Source organism: Festucalex cinctus, chromosome 9 (assembly GCF_051991245.1).
Source record: "Festucalex cinctus isolate MCC-2025b chromosome 9, RoL_Fcin_1.0, whole genome shotgun sequence".
NCBI classification, from domain to species: domain Eukaryota; kingdom Metazoa; phylum Chordata; class Actinopteri; order Syngnathiformes; family Syngnathidae; genus Festucalex; species Festucalex cinctus.
The window spans coordinates 10,509,644-10,530,657 of NC_135419.1; the positions used below are offsets into that span (position 1 = coordinate 10,509,644).

The 21,014-nt window shown below is 38.2% G+C and overlaps 1 protein-coding gene across 4 annotated transcripts in view; it reads right to left on the bottom strand.

The window, feature by feature from the left end:
- Positions 1-21,014, bottom strand: part of enox2 (ecto-NOX disulfide-thiol exchanger 2) — a 179,996-nt gene that overhangs the window by 14,662 nt on the left and 144,320 nt on the right. For all 4 annotated transcript variants that reach the window (XM_077531908.1, XM_077531912.1, XM_077531909.1 and 1 more), the window contains 5 exons: positions 17,997-18,203; positions 12,611-12,844; positions 8,864-9,076; positions 4,819-4,925; positions 1,212-1,326 (listed from right to left, as the gene is read on the bottom strand). In XM_077531908.1, coding sequence (XP_077388034.1) covers positions 1,212-1,326; positions 4,819-4,925; positions 8,864-9,076; positions 12,611-12,844; positions 17,997-18,203 — 876 coding nt within the window. The remainder of the gene's footprint in view (positions 1-1,211; positions 1,327-4,818; positions 4,926-8,863; positions 9,077-12,610; positions 12,845-17,996; positions 18,204-21,014) is intronic.

Here is a 21,014-nt window from a genome sequence, read left to right on the forward strand (position 1 = left end):
GTCATCTGCAAAGGTGATAAAGGTCTGGAGGTGTCAGGTCAGGATCGTTTCATTTTATAAAAAAAAACAAAAACAAAAACAAAGCCTCTCAAAATACATGTACAATATGCTGCATTTTAAATGTAGAGTTCCGCATACCGCCAAAAGCTTAGCCATGAGGTTGGCTAACCAAAGACTGAACTGCACTGTATTTGTTTACAGACTAGGTAGTAACTAGAGCTGCGATTGGCTGGCAACCAGTTAAGGGTGTACCCCGCCTACTGCCCATAGGCAGCTGAGGTAGGCTCCAGCACCCCCCGCGACCCTTGTGAGGAGCAGGCGGTTAAGAAAATGGATGGATGGATTGTAACTAGAGCAAAAGTGACTAACACTTTCTGACACTTACACTAATGGTTTTATGGAAAGTTTGATGATAAGTTTGAAGTAACATCCGGTGTGTCTCAAGGTTCAATTTTAGGTCCTCTATTGTTTACTTTATATACACTCCCTCTTGGTGGTGTCATTAGGGGGCATAGAGTGAATATCCACTACATTTGTTTCATGAGGACGCCATTCCAATGGATGCTTTTTTTTTTTTTTTTTTTTTCTTTTTAACTCTGCATCAAATCTTGGATGGCAGAGAACTTTCTCCAGCCTAACCAGGACAAGACTGAAGTTTTAATCATCAGTCCCGGGGTGTGTTATTTTGGGCTCTGAGCTCATTTTTTATTTCCCATGTCAAAAATGTAACAAAAATAGGTTTTTATTACTTGAATCTAAACACAGTCTGCCCTTTTCTCCCTCAGGCCAACACAGAGATGCTAATGCATGCTTTTAGCACGAACCAAATTGATTACTGTAATGCTTTGCTTTCTGGTCTTTCTAAAAACAGCATTTCCTGTTACTACAGAATTTGGCAGCACGTGTCCTTAAGACCGGAAGGCGGGAGGATATTATACATTCCCCGTGTGTTTCAGGTTTTATTACTGGTTTTTAAATATCTTAATGGTCTAGTGCCTTTGTATCTTTCAGAACTCTCATGAACCCTCATGCGCTCTGAGATCATCCGGCATCCACCTTTTAGTCATTCCGATATTCGGGAAACCGTTCTTAGCTCATGTAAAGCAGTTTAAGTTGCATTTTGGTGCCCTTTAAATAATAATATTATGTACATTCAGACTTTGTATGATGTCGGCGTGCAACATCCAAAAAAGCATTTGTGAAACGCGTACCCGAGTCCTCGGAGTCTTTGCTGTCCGGCGCCTCCTCCATGTCGTCGTCGGACATCTCCATCTCCTCCTCGCGTCGGATGCCCATCAGCTGTTCGTTGTGCATGTTGCGAATTTCCTGGAAGTCAGAACGAAAGGCAAGACGGCGTCAAGATTTGATTCCAGTCGCTTGTACATTCATTGTCTCGCACAGAAATCCTTTCCGTTTTATTTTTAACAGAGTTTTGAAACGGGCAGCCAATCAACATGCTTGAGCTTCTCTATAATCCTCAAAATGAGTAAAAACTAAGAAACGCTTATTATTATAAAGAATGTTGGGACAGAAATTCACACTTCTGCAACTCCCTGCTCTTTTTCTTCTTTTTATTTTAGGCCTGGTTTGTGTTCTCAAGTGACCAGCAAGAGAGGCTTTTACCGGTTTTACTTTTGTTGTGAAATGGGATGTGCTGCCCTCAGAGATGCCCGTCTGTGCAACAAGAATGAAACAAAAGGATTATGGGTATTTGTGCTGTTGTTTGTCTTTCGTATCAATCCCGGCAAGAGCACGGATGTTCTCTGTTGTCTATGAGGCGTCTAGACGCAGAGAAAACATCCACTTGATCGAACAAAATTCAAGACAAAAATTAATAGAAATAAAAAAAAAAAATAATGACAAGTATTAATCTAAATGCAAATACTGTGCTTGTGCTACCTTGAATTTTGGGTTTCATTTCTTATGTGGCTAAGCTCTTAAATGAATTTACTCAAATAAATGCCATTAATCCATCCCAGCCCTAAAAAAAAAAAAGAAAAGAAAAAAAAATTGGTATGTTTTTATTAAAGAATAAAAACAGCAAAATCTGAAAATAAAAGCACAATAAAACAGATAAATTATTAACAATAATTTACAATAATTCAGGCCAAGGTTTTGCATTAAATTTGATTGCAAAATATTTTTTTTTCGGATAACTCTTCATTAACCGGTTATTGTCTTTTATTTGATATTGTTTAGTTATTAACAATACCAATACCATGCTTTATACCAAAAGTTGTTGATTTGGTATGACTGTGACACCATTCCGTCAAGGAAACTCAGAAGAAGAAAAAAAAACATGACTTCTCTTCCCCGACTGTTATCTATTTTGTAACACGCATTCTTACAGTATTAATAATAGAAATCAAACGCGGCCATCATCACGAAATCAACAGACTGAATAAAATACTTCCCCCAAAGTGCCGAAGGGTGCTTAAAACAAAGAGAGCCTGAGAGTAAATAAACTTTGAGCCATCTGTCAGCTGACATTTTTCAGACGAAGCCCGACGGCAGAGGTCACACACAAATACCTGCAGACACACACAACCATCTGTGCGCACACACACGCGTACACGCATACGCTCGCACGAAAAGGCAAGCGGAGAGGGAGGCAGCTGTAGTCCCGACTGCGCCTGGGAGGATGAAGTGCAGCTTTCCACGCTTCACCTCCAAGCCAGTCAATCACACAGAATGGACACAAGATGGCCGCCCGCGTGACGATCGGTTGACTCACCTTGTCTGGCCACTCTGTTCCTGACAGAACGCAATCATCCAGTCAAATGCCTCCCCCGCCCGTCCCTTAGTAGATACTTGGCTGGCGAGTGCCGCTAAATGCTTGTAAAGCACAAACGACGCATTACTTAGCAGGAAGTAGCCTGTCATTTTCTCGCCTTTTATTTTATCTGTGACGGAATGTCAGCCGCAAAAAGTGACAAGCAGCATTGGCAGAACTGCATGTGACTAAAAGGAAACCATTTGTACTTGTTAAAAAAATCTATATATTAAAAGCACGCCCATAAACTCAAAACTAGTCAGTTATTTTATTTATTTTATTATATTTATTTATTATTTGTTGATTGATATAATTCTGTTATTGTTATTTATGTATGTATGTATTTATTTATTTACAGTACATTAAGTCCCAACAACTGTAGTGTGTGTATGTAGTATGTGTGCCTTCAAGGGGCGTGGCCTAGTGAGTGACATCAAGAACATCTGGATTTTAGTTTTGGTATGTGATAAAGAGAATTATACATGCTGTATTGAAACAAACCACATAGCTTTGCCGTACAAAAGTAAAAACAAAAAAAAAACCTTTTTAGGATTAAAAGCATGACCACAAACTCAAAACTTGTTTTAATTATGTAAGTTATTTTATTATACTAAATTTTTTAAATTAATTTATTTTATTGTATTTTTTTCAATTATGTATGTATTTATTTATTTACAGCATGTTGAATCCCAACAAATGTAGTTGTATGTGTGCCTTTAAGGGGCGTGGCCTAGTGAGCGCCATCAAGAACATCTGGATTTTAGTTTTGGTATGTGATAAAGAGAATTACACATGCTGTATTGAAACAAACCACATAGATTTGCCGTACAAAAGTCAGCTAGTTTACTGCTAACACATAAAAGTAAGCTATCTTAATGCTAACACATATGTCATAGAAAAGCTAATGAAATTAGCATCAATATTGAGGTATTTACTAATTTTGAACAATTTCTATTTGAACACAAAGCAACACATGCAGACAGACATGGCAAAAATAATCACAATTTTTTTTTCATTTATTCCAACAATGATGATAAAAAAGGTATACTTTTGTAGAGCGTAACAAACCACATTTGTATTTATTTGCAGATGTGCACTTCTTATTTTATTCTCAAAAATAATGTTGAAATTACACGTTTAAGTGCCTTTTCCTTCAGCACACATTCAATACAACCAATCTAATTTGATACGTATACTATTTGCTATGAAGTGGTCGGAAGAGAAAGACTACAAAGGCTGTTTTTGTACTACTATTCAATTTTGAGGGCTTTCTCATGGTTAACTTTTTTTTTTTTTTGTGCATGAATGAGGCCTTATCCGCCCACAGTGTTGTTTTTTTTTCTTCCGCTTGCATTGACGGTCATGCTTAACCTTCCCTAGTGTAAAAGCCTATTTCAACGAGCATGTTTGAAAAGGAAGAATGCACGAATCCCTGAGGCCTTATGAAAACAAAATGCTTTTCGCTAATGCACTGCTTGTATGAAAGAACATCCACAGACCAAAATGGACAGATGGGAGAAGGACGGTCTTTCCATCATGTGTTCGTTTTGAAGCACATCTCATTCATCACTCATTGGTTACACACTTTGTGTTACACAGTTTGTGGCTCTCCTTGCCCACTTCTCAGGGCATTACGCGTCCTTAACTGCTCCATTTGTTCCACTTCTAATTCGGTGCCCCTGTATTAGCTCAAGAAACTTACCAAACAGATTTAATCATACACGTCCAGGCTGCACCACAATTTAAAAAAAATATGAGACAGCATCATGCTAATTGATCTATTTTGATGATTAGTTGACAACAAAAGAGTAGATAAAAAAAAGTTATGTACAAAGTTACCTCATATCTGGATTACCTTCCCTTCCCGCAAGTGATGATGTCATCAAGTACTTACGGTCACACATGGAGTCTGATCTGAGTCGTGCTTTAACAATCATTTCAAATATTTAAAAAAAAATATATATTTCCAGTATGTAAGGAACAACAATAGCAACAATTGGGTAAAATGTCAAAAAATAAATACATAAAAATAAAGCAGTACCAACCTCCGCTTGCTTGCGCCACACGTCCAGGTTCTTGCGCTGCGCTTTGGAGAAATGGTCCCATGCCTTTTGTTTGGAAGCGGCTTGGAATACAGACACAATCTGCTCAACTGCGGCGGGATGCAGAGAGGGGGACGGGGGGGGGAAGGATAGCAGAGACCATCCAGAGATCGGAGGCAGAGACAGAGGGCAAGGTGGGAGGGAGCAGAGGAGCGAGAGAGTGGAGTCAACTATAGGGGTCTAAAAGAACTGACTGTGTGTGTGTTTACATGTGTGTAAGCATGTGCGCTCCTTACCTGGAGATGCCAAAGCATCATCTTGCCGTTGGATGGTCGTATTCCACTATACGGATAAAAGCATTGGGACACCATCTTAACCAATAATTATCATCATTAGTGCCACTTGATTTGTTGATGTTTGGACAATTGTGTACTTTTGGTTTCAATAGGAAGAGTTTGGAGGAAAGCCTTTTCCTACTCCAGCCTGACTGTTAGCCAGTGCACAAAGGCTGAGGATGAATTTGGTGTGGAAGAAATCGGAGCCAGGTTCTTTAGTGTCCAACATGAGGAAGCTCGCATGGACGAAAATTCAAAATGTTTTAAAAAGACAAGTTTTCACTTCCGGTTAGGTGTGACCGATGAAGTGTCCCAATACTTTTATTTAAATAGCCTAAAAAAAATAATCACTTTTCTGTTAAAGTAAAACTTTTTTATTTTTAGAAAGATCATCATCAAAAAATTATGAGCAATTTTGCTTAATTTCAATTATTTTTGATTCTTTTTTCTTTTTGATTACTTATTACACAGCAGTTAACTTATTCATGATAATTTGAAGTTGTGGGAGGGATTTACCTGCTAATGTGAAAAAACGAGTTATAGTGATAAAGTTCAATTGTAACGTTCATCTTGAATGGGTGAATGTGAAGTTTCAATTGTAAAGTGCTTTTGGCACCATATGGTGTAGTTAATGCGCTATATAAAAAACAGTCCATTTACCAATCCACTCTTTTTCTCGTGTAAACGTGTATCTCCATACATGCACCGCACAACACAGCTCCTAAGTTTTTTTTTATTGCTAATTGTTATTATATTTTCTGTTTGTTTGTTTTTTGTTTTTTGTTTTTGTTTTTTGTTTTTTAAGTTTTGAGTCAATAAATAATTGTGTTTATCAATCATGTGTCAATAATTGTGGTTATTTTCCATAATCCATCCATCCATCCATCCATCCAAGTACAACATGCTACACCTGAACACATTTAGACCAAAACAGCATAGGATGTTGGATTTCAACCCTATCACCGAGCGAGGACGCGATCTGCTCTCAAGTGGGGTGGTCATGAGGGACAGTACGGGTGGTGTGGGTGTCCCACAAGACCTAACGCACACAGGAGGGAAGTCAATACGACCGCCGGATCACAAGCGCGTGTGCGCGCAGAGTGGCGAGCCCGGGATCAATAGCGTCGTCCCGCGCACTGTGTAATTTGATGGCGCTGATCGATATTGAAGGCAGAGAGAGTGCGCGCACGTTTATGGCTTTCATGCGAGACGAGCCAAGAGTCCGGCGTGCTTATTCCGCCCGTGTTGATTGGGACTATTTATCTGCGAGGAAACATGAGTTGCTGTGGAGACGATTTAATTGTTATTCCGTAGCTTGTTCAGCACCACAAATTGTATTATCTACAATAACAATGTGCTTTAGTGCCGCACTGCAAATGTGAGCTCAGCGCCGTGTTACCTAAAGTGATTAAAATACAAATCCAGTTTCAAAACAGATGGCGTTTGTGTACCTTTACCACTTTCATTTGGACAAATGTGCTTTTGAAAACAATATTTGCGGGATATTCAAAGTTATAGCAAGTGAAACTGGAGTTTAAAACCAAAAAGGATTCACAAAAAGAAATGACAAGTGAGAAGTAAAAAGTGGAACTTTGTGTACATAATGTGAGATCTTTTGTACTGCACAGGGAACTGACTACAACATACAGTAAGACTCCACACTCTCAGTCATCTGCTTTGCTTTTGGATGGCAACAGAGCTCAACTTAGTTCACCCGTTAACTGTTAAACAATCATGTACGAGCAATAATGTTTCCTATAATACTGCATTAAACACTGGTCAACACCAAGAGCTTTCTTAATGGTTTATACCTCTCAAATAGTGGAGAGCTTTTACAGAGCAAACACACAGGAAGTGTTATACAAGGACTAATATGGAAGCTGATGTTTCTACTTAAGACAAACATGAAGCCTCCTTCTGATGACAAAAACACAATTGTTTACAGTTCCTTGAAAAGGATCTTTAAATAAAACTTGGGTAATAAGCCACATGCTGCTTCACCGTGGATAAACACAAACATTATCCGGTGACATGGAGCGGCAGTCTCTTGGTAAATTTGCGGCGCTACAGACCAGGATGATAATAGTTTTGGATTTTTCATTATAGCTTGTTTTTATTTCGACAGTGAGTTTTAACGTTTTCGAGCAGATTTGCCAGTTTTTAGTTTTTCCACTCTATGATTCATTTTAGTTTAGTTTAAATATTAGTTTTGCTTTTCAAAATATATGATGTATTCATCAAGGGCAAAAAATGGGGTCATGACCTTCCTTCTGTGCAGATGTTGAGCGACACCAAAATAAATACATTGAAAATGAACCTCAAAAGCTCATGTAATTGGCAAAAATGAAAACGAAGGACATTGCCGCTAAATCCAATATGTAGTTTCAGTTAGTGTTTATTAATTTATTTTTTAACTCATTCACTGCCTTTGACAAGTATACTTGTCAATTGTATTTTTTAGAGCGGTGCTAAATGGGGGCGAATCTGAGCATGCTCCACTGTAAATATCAAACTTGGAAACAACTTTACTGATGCCCAACCACCGGTAGATGACATCATTGCCCCATTTTATAGGAAATAAACACAGTTTCAGAGTCCATGGGAGAAATGGCTGTATTTTGGCAAACCTACATTTTTCTGCTGTCAATTATAAAAGAACGGGACGGGACAAAAAGTAGGGAGTCTATTCTGTTATTTGGTAGATTCGGTTTATATATAATTATTGAATGTAATATCACGTGAGTATTGGAAATGTAAACATTTTCTATAATGACTGGCAGTGAATGAGTAAAGACTTTTTCTTGTTGTTTTTCGTTTTTCATATTTCGTTAACAAAAATGTTTCAATTTTAACTGTAACTAGACTAAGTGCAATTTCTGGAGAAATTGCATGGGAATGCTGAAAGCTAAGATTTGAATGCATGTAGAATGCTTATGAAGTAAATTGAGAGATAAATTGTGAAGTTATGACCGCTTGGTTACTCGACAATGCACTATATCAAATGTGCCACCGAGCAGTATCAGACACCTGGTAATGATGATAAGTTATATGTATGGAAGTGGGCGTGGAAAGTGATACTGAGAAAAAGTTCAATGTCTGTCCAATTGAAAATGAATGGAGGAAAGTTGATATTAAACGTTAAATTGTGCTTTAAGTAATGTGGAATCAGACGATATATACCCCATGAGGCATCAATTTTTAAGCTAGGTGAAATTTGAACAGTATAAACTGGAAGCGTTATTTGGGAGTTGTTACGCGGCAACAAAGTGTGGGGAATAAAAATCACAATAACATGGAATGCTTCAGCATTCCCACAATAACCTTGCTAAAGACCACCATTTTCTAATATTCGCTATCCAGCTGGCTTCTACTCGCGTCGCTGTATCAAAAGCTGACCCGAACCAAAAGTGACTACTTTTAATATTTCTGGAAAAACAATACCTTGATGTTACCTGCTGCTGTTCAACGTACCTGCGAGCCACCATCTGCCATCAACAAGCAATGATACACAAACAAAAGTACTTACTTCTGGTGCAGCATTCAGAGCTTCAGATACGACTGTCTTGCACAATTAGTGTATAAAGTCACTTGAACCAGTATGCTAGGTTTCTATCACTGGCAACTTACATCAAACCAGAAACCGAGAAAAATATTGGACTCATGTATATTGTCAATAAACTCCCTGAAGACTTGTAAAAAGCTGAAAAACTCACACTGAGCGAGTATGCCCGACAGCGCCGTCTTGAACTTGTCTTTGGCCTCCTCCATCTCCTTTTCGTGCTGACTCTTCTCCGTCATCAGGCGGCGGATGTGGCTGTTGGACGACTGGATCATGGAGTAGAAGTTGTTGGCGTTGCGCCGGTTGACCTCGCCGCGCTCCAGCCACGTCAGCAGCACGCGCACCGCCTCGGCGAACTTGCTGTCGTCTGGTTCAGAAAGGGACACGAGAAGGGAGTCGGGTGTTATTTTAGATGGCAAGGGATTGTCACCTAGCGTTCCGCTAAATGTCCTTTGGGAAATGGTTGGGACAAGTGTGATCAGTTAAGTTGAACTGAAATATCAAAATATGAAATATGCATTATGTGACGTAAATGACCACTTCTTCAAGGTTTGCTTTTTCTGTAATGGCCTAAGATGTCGTAAGGTGGCGCCAAAGCTCTTGATATTAGCAAAGTAGAAATTGATTAGCTGACTTATTGATTGATAAGAATCTTGTCAAGGCCATGTCAAAATCCTGACTTCAGATGCTGTGCAATAAATGTAAGGTTTATGGTAGCAAACTCTCCAATTAATGAGTTACAACAAGTTTGCAATCAAATTCATCCACAGTGAAGAGCAAATGCTTAATTTCAACTGGTTCAGAGGGTAATTACTTTTCAACAATGCACCAAAGGATTGGATTTTTTTTTTTTTAAACTTAGCTCATTCACTCCCAGCCATTTTCTATTTTACTGGATTTTGACTGATTTTCCAAGATCCACAGAATATTGTGTTCTGTTGCTACAAAAACATGGAACCAACCAAAAGAAAGATTAGTCTCTTCTCTCGTCAGGAAAAAAAAAAGTATATTTTATATCTGTTTCCGTTTTGCAGCAATTAGCATTAGAATATGGCAACATTTCATCAATATTCACATTCCTGGTGAAAACACTGCCAAAAAGAGCTTGTTGCAACATGGCCCTGGCTGATCTCATACTCTGCTGCCACCTGTTGGCCATTTTTTTTAAAATAACTACCATTGCTTTAAGCCACCTCATCAAGTCAGAAGCTGCATCAAAGCCTTCTGTATGCTCTTACAAAAACAAAACGTGTAAATACATTTTTTGGGGAGTGAAGGACAAAGTATTAAAAACGTTTTTACACGTTTTTGGGTTTGAATGAGTTAATAAATACAATTACAATTAGAAACGGACGTTTATATTTACTCTAGTCTTTGTGAGGTATTAAAATTGACTTGATGAGTTGAAACATTTATATGCAAAAAAAAAAAAAAAAAAAAATCACAACACTAATTTCCGTCATCCAAAATTGATAGGAAAATCAAATAAAAAAAAAATGGATTTTGTAATTAACAAAGACCCAAGTGAGCATGCTGACCTTTTAAATCAATAGTGTTCTTGCTTTGATACAGAACAAAACATCCCTGAGGGTTTGAAGATCGCTGACAGGAAATATGAAACAAGCCTGCCGGCCGGGCGACCTTAGGTGCCTCAAAGTGATTTTGCTTAAAAAATAAATCAATAGGGTTCTTGGATGTGATATAGGCCTACAAGTTTGATGGAACTTGCAGTCAACGAGAAGAGCGAGGGGAGGGCTTGCAGAAAAGATGAAAAATGAAACAAAAAGCACAGGTGAGTGAGTGGAACGCTGGCCTACGGGATGAAAGGGGAAACACAAGCGTACGCATGACAAATGGCCTTACACAGACATACACAGAGAAAAAAAGGGGAGGGGGAGGTCATTTATAGACTGTCAGCTTGTAAAGTGCATCTGTGAGCTTGTTGCCATCAATAGCAAGGATTGTTCTTTGGGAGAACAGGAAAAAGGGATTCCCTCCCTGCTGTCTTTTTTTCCCCCCTCTCTCAGATTCAGGGAAAGCTTCATTTCACAAAAGCCAGTGCCAAGCGATTAAAAATAAATCCTTGGCCTGGGCCGTGTGAGGAGAGCCAAGAAAGGCACAATGATGGAGAGCGCCTTTCAAACGAAGGGGCGTTGTGTTATCAGGTAGCCCGAGACTGAAAGAGACCTGGAAGTGTCTGCCCTCATTAGGGAAACAAGTTTGTTCAGCCAGAAACATAGAGAGGACACTTCACGAGCGTGGAGAGGAAAGGGCTCGCTTTAGTCGGTGAACAAACTTGATGGATTTAACTTGTTACGGTTCAAGATTGGAACCTCCGAAGGGGAATGACTCCAAAAAAAGTGCTCCCTTTTGGAGTTCATTCAGCTGAATATAATTGGTTGATTCCGTACACAGCCATAAGCCGGTTTAAGAGGGCGTCAAGATGGAGGGACTTGTCAACAGTTACAAATGCTAGTCAGCGCAAAACACCAAAAAGTCAGAAAAAGGCTTCTAGAACAGCTAAACTTTATTTGGGGTTAATCTGAGGCGCTTTAAAATGGTGACAGTGCTTTTGTTGACTCAATGGATGGTTGGTTAAATTGGAACACCTTCAACCCCCAGTTGAATAGGGTGCGCACACTTATGCAACCACATTATCTCAGTTGTTTACTTCCTCTCTCTAAACGATAAAATAAAGAGAGTTGTACAGGTTGCAGGTCACATTAGAGTTTTCAGTGCACTGTATACCTGCATTACCATATATAACTAAATACTGCCTGTCTCAGAACATTAAGTATGCAGTATTTGGGTCACACAAAAGAAAAAAAAACAATAATAGCACTTGAATAATTTAATTTTATGGGGGTAAAATGTCACATTTTCTATTTTAGAAAAATACTGAAACTACAGGAATTAAGCTTTAATCTGAACAAAAGTTTTATTTTTTTATTCTCCCAAGAAAAACCTTTTTTTTTTTTTTTTTAAATGAAAAGAGAAATATTTCCAAGTAAACTTAAACATAATACTATGACAATAAGAATAATTGCAAAACAAAAGATAGTTTGGAATACTATGAGGATTTTCTTTTTCTTAGAGAAAAAAATGATATTTGAAAAAAAAAAAGAAATATAAGTGAGGAAAATTCAAACCTACGTGATAAGATTTATTTGTGGAAAAAAAGTAGCATTTTTCTAGTTAATCTTTTTTCATTTTATTTTATGAAGTTTCATTTTCATTTAAATTTCATATAATTCATAATATTTGTTGTGACAAATTATTATATTTTTTAGTAAAGTAAAAGACATAATCCTGTGCAAATAAAGTGGTTATACAATGTTGTTAAGCTCTAATTAATTTAAGAAAATTTGGACTTTTCCTAGTTATAAAGTCATTGCTTGGTTTCATAAGGAATTATTTTTTAGGTGAATTATTGATTTTAAAAAAACAAAACAGCAATAACAGCTGTAGTTAATACAAGAAGAAAAACGGGCAGAGAGTTAAATTGGTAAATTTATGAGAGTCCTGTCATACTTAGAGGGGGAAAAAAAAACAGCAAAATGTTGGAATACTACAAAAATGAAGTTGCAAATTGACAAAAATCTGTTCAGATAACCATAGCTTTTGAAGAAACAAACAAGCAAACAAACAAATGTAAAGGTCAGACTGCTTTTATTATTGTATGATGGTTAAGAATGTAAAGTGACTATTGTGAATAAAGTTTTTCAAATGGTGACAATTTGATACTGTAACCAATTAGTTCACTTAACTTTATTTTCTGTGGAAAAAGTTGCCTTGAAATCAGAACATCTCCGACATCAACTAGCGTCCTGAAACTGACTGTTTGATTTGTGAGGTTCCACGGGTATTTTACACGACACTAAACCAGTATGTGATACTAAACCTTTAATCTTGTCGCCCAGTTGGCTGCACTCGTGCTCTGAGAAGTGCACGATGGGGGGAGGCGAGGGCGGCCGTAGGCGGTCTTCCTCCATCTTGCGCCGGTGCCGCTCTTCCCTGGCCATCATGCGCTGGCGACACTCCCACTCGTAGAGATCGTCGCGGGCCTGGGCGAAGTCCACGTGGAGGCGGCCCGTGTCCTTTTTGTCGGTACTGGAGCCCAGACGGATGCGATAACCTTGGGAGGCAACAGACGAGACCACCGCAAGTTACTCAAAATACGACGCCGTCAATCTTCAAATGCGACGTTCGGATGTTATTCACTGCAGTGTTTAGCGCAGTGGCGCCAATGGCTGTCAGCTATTCAAACGCTTACAAAAATGCACATGAAGGTTTTTGAGCAGATATTTGACAGTAAAAAGCCACAGTGCCGAGCGAGGGTGTCAAAAAAGTGAGACGGATTGAAAGTGATGCAATCGCGGTTACGTGGATGGTGTTGGAAGTCTCCATTTTGACAGCTGTTTTTTTTTCTTTTCTTTTTTTTATAGCCCGCTCAATCGAGAGTCTCACCATTTTCTCAAAGATGCCTTCCGACTTGCATGTTTACCACAATTTACAAATACATGAATTTTGAGGAACCACACCCCTCATCATCGCAGCAGTATCATTCCGCTTAGGAAGTAGAATGAAACAGGAGACACAAGAGACTTTGGTCCATATTGTGCTCCTCACACAAGACGGCTCATCTTCCATAGATTGTGTTTGGGACATTTGAGATTATTGATTCTTACCGTCAGCCACCATCTTCTTTGCTTGTTGACAGACTGGGCTAGAAAGTGCGCGGCGGATGTAGAGAGTATTTAAACAGGGGGTGCATAAGTTCAAGTCCAATTTTTTATTTTGCATATTCTTCACCCTTTCCAACTGTCGCCTTTCCCCCCCTTTCAAAATAAATATTAATACAATGTCAATGAATGTTACTGAAGGACAATACAGTAGTTGTAGTTATCCATCTATCCATTTTCTTTCTCGCGGGGGTGCCGATCGAAAAATCGATTCGGCAATATAGCGCGATATTACAACACTCAATTCTCGAATCGATTCAATAGGTGGCCGAATCGATTTTTAAATATCCCTTTTTGATGGAAAAATATTCAACAAAATGTCTTACTTATGGTTAGAGTGCACACCGTAAGCATGGAAAAATGTTATATTAATGGAACATTAAGCCTTAATATTTTATTTCAATGCTGTTCAAACATGAAAGTGTCTGTTAAAGTAGCTCACAGTTATAAGGCCTAAGTATCAGATGAACAATACATTTTCATACAAATCTTACAGTGTACAACTTTACTAATTAGTATTTTCTAAATTTGATAAAAAAAAATTGCAACAATCGACTTATAAATTCGTATCGGGATTAAACGGTATTGAATCGAATCGTGACCTATGAATCGTGATACGAATTGAATCGTCAGGTATTAGGCAATTCACACCCCAAATATATTTATACATATATATATATATATATATATATATATATATATATATATATATATATATATATATATATATATATATATATATATATATATATATATATAAAGAAGATAGAGGAGTTAATGAGGTGTTAACAGAAGTCCTGCAGTTTTTAACAATGATGTTAGTGATGATGTCAACTCTACACTTAAAACGGTTTCATTTACATCCAATTTTCACTCCCGGTGACTCACGGCTTTCAAAGTCCATTTTATGAACAAATTGTTGAAATGATTCAGAGTGTATTTTCGTCCGGGTGCCCTCCAACTTAACACTGCGACGGTGTCCAGCGTGCGTGTGACTCACTCAATTCTCATCACAAGAGACAGCGGAGGTGGCGGTGGCCGGGGTTTGTCACGGGGCGGGGATTGCGCAAACAGGAAAAGAAATGAGCTCCAGGTCGGGGGGCTTAAAGTTAGGTCTGCCGCGCAATCTAGCACCACTTCAATATTTCATGTCGGGAGAACTCAGAAGTGTTCAGGTTGCGGTGTATGTGCGGTGTGCGTGTATGTGTGTTCAAACTACTGGCTAATACATGAGCTGGAGTTCTACTTCACACACACACAACCACTCCATCAAAGTCACATGATCACACCCACTAAGAGGCTTCCGGCCGTTTACTGCCACGCTCGAAAAAAAATTAGCATGATGCTAGCAATCAATGCAAAACACCATATTTGAACACAAATGGTGCATCACTTTTATTTTTTTGTGCTGTTGAAATAGCGGGTATGTAAAACAGACAGCTACACCACATGCAGTAATTACACCAATCAGAATGTTCTTTTCACGATCTAAAGCGAGCCAAAGTGCGGAAATGTGACGATCCCTCGGGTGACGTGTTTTCCATCATCTTCAACTTCCTTGAGCCAACGCTCCATGAATCACACGTCAATAGTTTGGGAAGACAGATGGCGTGGGATACTACAATACCCATGAGCCTCGGCAAGCACTGCTGTGCAGAGGCAGGTGTGAATCAGCATTGCGGCAAATAGACTGTTTACGTCCCAGCTGGTAATTCAGGATTTGCAGTCACGGTAAGTAATGCGTGGTGTCATCCTTGCTGAATGTATTAGACGCTGACCCGCAGTCGGAAACGATTCTTCCGAGTTGGTCATCATCAACCAGTCAACTGACCTTGACAAGTGCAGAAAGTACCAGCTGCCGATTAGGGGGAAGGAGTTTATTTCAACAGAGGTCTTTATTTGTCCAAACCTATTTTTAGCCATCCATTTTTTAAGCATATGTCTTCATTCATTCATTCATCCATTCATTCATTCATTCATTCATTCATTTGCCTATGGACAATTTTGAGCAATGATTCTCAAAGTGTGGTACGAGTTCCCCTGGTGAGACACAGGCTCCCTCTAGTGGTATGTGCCAAAATCACCAAATTAAATATTCATACCATACATGTTAAGTTGAATTTATTTGACATTAAAGTTTTTTGTGCAATATATTTTTTCCTATATTCATGAGGATTTATGTAACTTATAAAGAGTATCTGTTAGGGGTGTGAATTGCCTAGTACCTGACGATTCGATTCGTATCACGATTCACAGGTCACGATTCGATTCGATACCGATTAATCCCGATACGAATTTATAAGTCGATTGTTGCGATTTTTCTTCATTCAAATTTAGAAAATACTAATCAGTAAGCTTGTAGAGTGTAAGATTTATATGAAAATGTATTATTTATTTATCTGAAATTTCAGTCTTATAGAGGTTGTAATCTGTTTCATGTTTGAACAGCATTAAAATAAAATATTAAGGCTTAATGTTCCGTTCATATAACATTCTTCCATGCTCAAGGTGTGAATCCTAAAAAAAAAAAGAAAAAAAAAATCGATTCTGCCGATTATTGAATCGATTCGAGAATCGCGCGATGTAGTATCGCGATATATCGCCGAATCGATTTTTTTTTAACACCCCTAGTATCTGTGTACATCTAGGAGTAGTTAAGATACATTTTAGGGAGTATTTCACAGATGTAAGAGTACGTAACTTAAGAATATTTCATGCATTTAAGTGTATGTTGGTAAAATGTAGTGTTTGTAATTCAAGTTTATTTAGGTAACTTATTGATTGTTCATAGATTTAAGAATCAGTACATTTAGGGAGTACTTGAGTACATATAGGAGTATTTTGTTTACTTTTAGAAAATATTTCAGTATATTTACCTAGTACAAGTATTTAGGCAACTTTTAGAGAGTATTGCAGAAGATGTAGGAATATTTAGGCAACTTTTAAGAACACAGAGTACATCTTGAAGTTTTTAGATATATTTTAGGGATTATATCACATATTTTAAGACTATTTAGATAACTTCTAACAAGTGTTTCATAGATTTAAAAGTATATCAGAAACTATTAGTGAGAATTTCGGTGGACTCAAGAGTATTTAGGTAACATTTTGAAAGTATTTCAGTATATTTAAGAATATTTAGGTAACGTTTAGAGCGTATTGCAGCAGATATCAGTATATTTAGGTAACAAATTTTAAGAGGTATCTAGGGCTGCACAATATATCGAAAAAATATCGATAGAGATATTGGCCTATGCATATGGCAAAGACATGCAATAAGTTTGATATGGAATTTGATGCTTTTATCTGAATTTGACCAGTCAGACTGTCAGGTTTACCTGTTTGACATTTATTAAACATGACAGAAAAGGAGAGAAGACAGCGCGAGGAGAGAGGAGAGGAACTGGTACACTTCACTATTGCACTCTCTGAGATAATCCCCTCCCCACCCTCTCTTTTTATTTGGTTTCTACGCCCCTAGTTACATGGGTGTTCCAACCCTAATAATGCAAATGCAAAACATAAATGGAACACAGTGTACTTAACGAAAATGTACAATGCCAGCCAATAGTTGAACATTATCGAGAGGTAATTACAATCAATTCAGAATACATTGAGTTTGATTATTTTGTCACATGGAAAAAAATGTAATTCTTTCATTAGATAATAAAATGTCATTTCTTTAGGTACATGTTAAATATCGCAATAATATCAATATCGCTACATTCAGCAACTATATCGCATATTTTTCCAATATCGTGCAGCCCTATAAGTATATCAAAGAGTTTTTAGATAATTTTTTATCAAGTATTTAATAGGTTAAAGAACATTTTGGTCACGTTTATTGAGCATTTCAGTGGATTGAAGAGTATTTAAGTAGATTTAAGAATATTTATTTATATTAAGCATTTGAATACATCCGGAGTGTTTAGTTCACACTGTACATGAACACCTGGGCCTAATATGCACCTGGTTTCAATGTTGGTCAATGGTCATTATGGTGGTAGTAGGGCAAGTATTTAAGATGCATGTTTTTGGAAAGTGGGAGGAACCCGAGACATAAACACACAAACTATAGATATAAACAAAAAGGAAAAAGGACTACTAGAAGAAATTGAAGAGAAACTGGGCAGTACTTTACAGTACAACTTATTTGTATTTTTTGTATCCATCCAACCGTTCCAAGGATCAAGAATTATGATGCCGTTAGCTTGTCCACTGCTAAGTCAAACCCTGTATATATTGCGTGGCACCTTTGTTACCATGACAACTGGGGTGGACCTAGGCAGTTGTGACTAAGCAAGCCATTATTTTTACTAGCCTGATGCAAGCGTTAGTATCAGTACGGACAATAAAACAGATGACTACATTATTCATCTGTCACTAAAAACAGTTGGATCAGTTTTGAGGAAATGATGTTGTTCACACTTGAAGGCATCATTATGGATTTTCAAAAGGTCGGGGACATGCAACGTTTCAATCAATCGATGGCGAGGAAAAAAAGCCACCAACAATGTAGTGGCAAGGCTGAGAAATGTTCCTTACCGGACAGGAAGAGGGCCTTGTCCACCGTGAACTCCTCAGCGAATCGAATATGGCAGAAGTTCTTCTTGCTTTTGCGAATGGCCGTGATGTCGCCGCACTGTCCGAACACCTCCATGATGAGCTGTTCATTGGCGTTCTCGGGCAGGCCGCCGACAAACACAGTCTTGCAACCCGGAGGGCGCTCTCGGGTTGCTGGAGGGGGGAGATCTGTTGGTTGGGGGGGGGGGTGAAAAATGGCTGGACTGAAAACTGAAGATGCGGATAGTAAACCATTTTTTTTTCCATTCACAGGAGTACGATTCAATGAATTATTTAATCCGAGCAAGAACACTGTGTGAAGATTAAACTGTTAGGTAACTTTCTGAAAGACAATAAAATCCGAGTCACAACAGTATTTTACTATTAAGAGCAGCGAAGGGAGCAGTAGCGACAATTGAAAAATACTAAATAATTTAATACATGCTTCAAACACCAACATCTGACTAATGTCTGTTCTATCAGGCCAAAAAAAAAAAAAAAAAGACGTTTAAGTGCTGCAATACATCAAACTGAAGGGGCAAAAAGTGATAGCAGACATTGTTATCCTGAAGAATAACACAAATCCATTAAGACGTTCAAGGAAAATATCCAAATAGGGAACAACAAAAACAGCAAATAGCCAAGAAAGCAATCTAAATTATCCAGTTCTCACGTGGCGCTCCAACAAACACTCGTCGTCATCAAAAGCCCAACACATGAATAGTGATGATTGGGGAGCAATGGCTCCTTGATTGTATTTGTAAGATTAATACAACAAGTAAAGCATCCCATGCATGAAAATAAAGCAAGTTTCAGGCTCGTCTGCATGGCAGCAATCACTGATCCAAAACAGACGAGTGCTGACTGATCCAATAGATCAGCCGCGCTTGGTGTGATTGGAGGAGTCGATGACGGGAGAATCGGATAATGAAAGGTACGTCAAGGATGCTTCTCGTTCCGTCGGAGACGCTCTGAGACAATTTGATTTGAATACTTTCAAGAGGAACAGCAACCCTTGATTCACAAGTCACAGTCAAGGCTGTGCTTTCATTTGCATAATTGCAGACTGGGACAAAACAAAACATTTGAAAAGATTTAAATGTGCTATTGTGTAAATTGGAGGGCACCAAAGGCAACATTAGAGACGATAAGGTTGCTAGTTGGTGCGATCTTGATGCTTAACTGTTATATGGTAGCTTTAAAAAATTCAGGGGCCTATTCACTAAAGGTTTGCGTCACCTTTGCACAGAGCTAACCGGAAAAAATGGAGCATTCCGGGAGCGCCTAATTCAATAAACACGCGCAGATGGGGAAATCCGTCACTAAGTGCGCTGCCAACCAGATTGCGCCATGGTGCACCGGTGTTATTTACCCGTACGTAAATGAGGTAATTTGCATACATTTGACGCAAAACATGCCCACCCTAATGCAAATCAGACTCATTGATATGCAGCGTCTAACTCACTAACGCCAGCGCAAATAGCCACACGTAGTTTGCGTGATGCAAATAACGTTTTTGGAAAACATGTATAAACCTGCCGCAACCTCGATCCCGAGATCATGACAGCAGTGCATGGCATGGTGCCATGGAGGGGGAAGGGGACATTTCTCAATGTTGGTACGGCAATGGCGGGGAGGCATTTTACAATCATTCTCATGCCAACCTCTGAAAAAACATTTTTTTAAAACGACCGCAACCAATAATTTGTACTTTATGAATGAATGATGTCGTTGTCGTCCTCTCTGCTCTGTACAGCTTAATGGCGCTCTAAATGCTTACTCTCGGTCCAACCTCGCTTTCTGATAATGTCTTCTTTCTCGCAACTGTTACTATACTACAATGTTCTTGGCGCAAATCCGTTGCCATGTGTGGTAAATCAGGTGCAAATTTGCTCCAAGCTGTCAGTTTTGTGGGCGTGTTTGCACCGATATATGATTAGAGCAATATCCTTAGTGAATAGGTGGGCGCAGACTGCGGGTGCAATTGTGGTGCAATATTTCACGCTATTACCGGACGTAGCGCATTCTTAGTGAATATACCCCTTAGTAGGTAAAGCTCACTCGGTTGATAATTGGATATATCATAAAATATAGACGTACAAATACACAGTCAATTCCCTGAAAGCTTGTGGATATGGACCAAACAAGATTGAGATTTAAAGAAAATCATTTCCAGAAAGGTGGAACACCAATTCAGCCTTTTTCTTGTTATTTGTACAAACATTGTGCATCCGTCCATTAATATTTTGTCTAGAGTCAACAGATTAATCAATTTTTTAAATAATCATTAGTTGCTGACCTAACTGAATATAATGGAAGTATAAGGGCTGTTACACTGTTTAAATCGCAAGCACATATCCATTTTGAACCGACGGCTGATATTTTTGTGGCGAAGCATCATCAGCAGACCACCTGCAAATAGTCCATGAGTAACTTAATGGTTATTAGTAGTAAAAATTACAAATAATACAATGCAAAACATTGATGAGCACCGCCTTCTTTTATGTCGGTTACCATCGTTACCATTTTCCTTGTTGGTTTGGCATCATGAATGATGGGGAATTGACATTGGTATGAATTACTTGTACAAAAAATAACTACATAAAATAATTGAATTCGTAACTGAATTATTATATTACTAAATTAATTTAGTCAGCGTGAACAGTAATTATAGTGTCACAGTTTTGAAAAATCTTCAAATATGCCAAATAATTCACACAGTAGAACAGCACAGACAGTAACATAATTAATTTAACTTAATATTTAGTGAAATGTAAACAACTGTTTGACGTAATGTGGGCCCGAATTCAAGTATTTTCTACTAAAAGTTTCAACAGCTTTTAACTTGTAGTGTAAAATTATTATTATTATTATTATTTTTTTTTAAACTGTCACTTCCAGACAATAAATATTTTAAGCAAAATTATCCTCCATAACGGTTAAAAATAATCCTCTAAACATTGGACTGTAAATTCAATTAAACTGGTGAGTCTAGCCAAA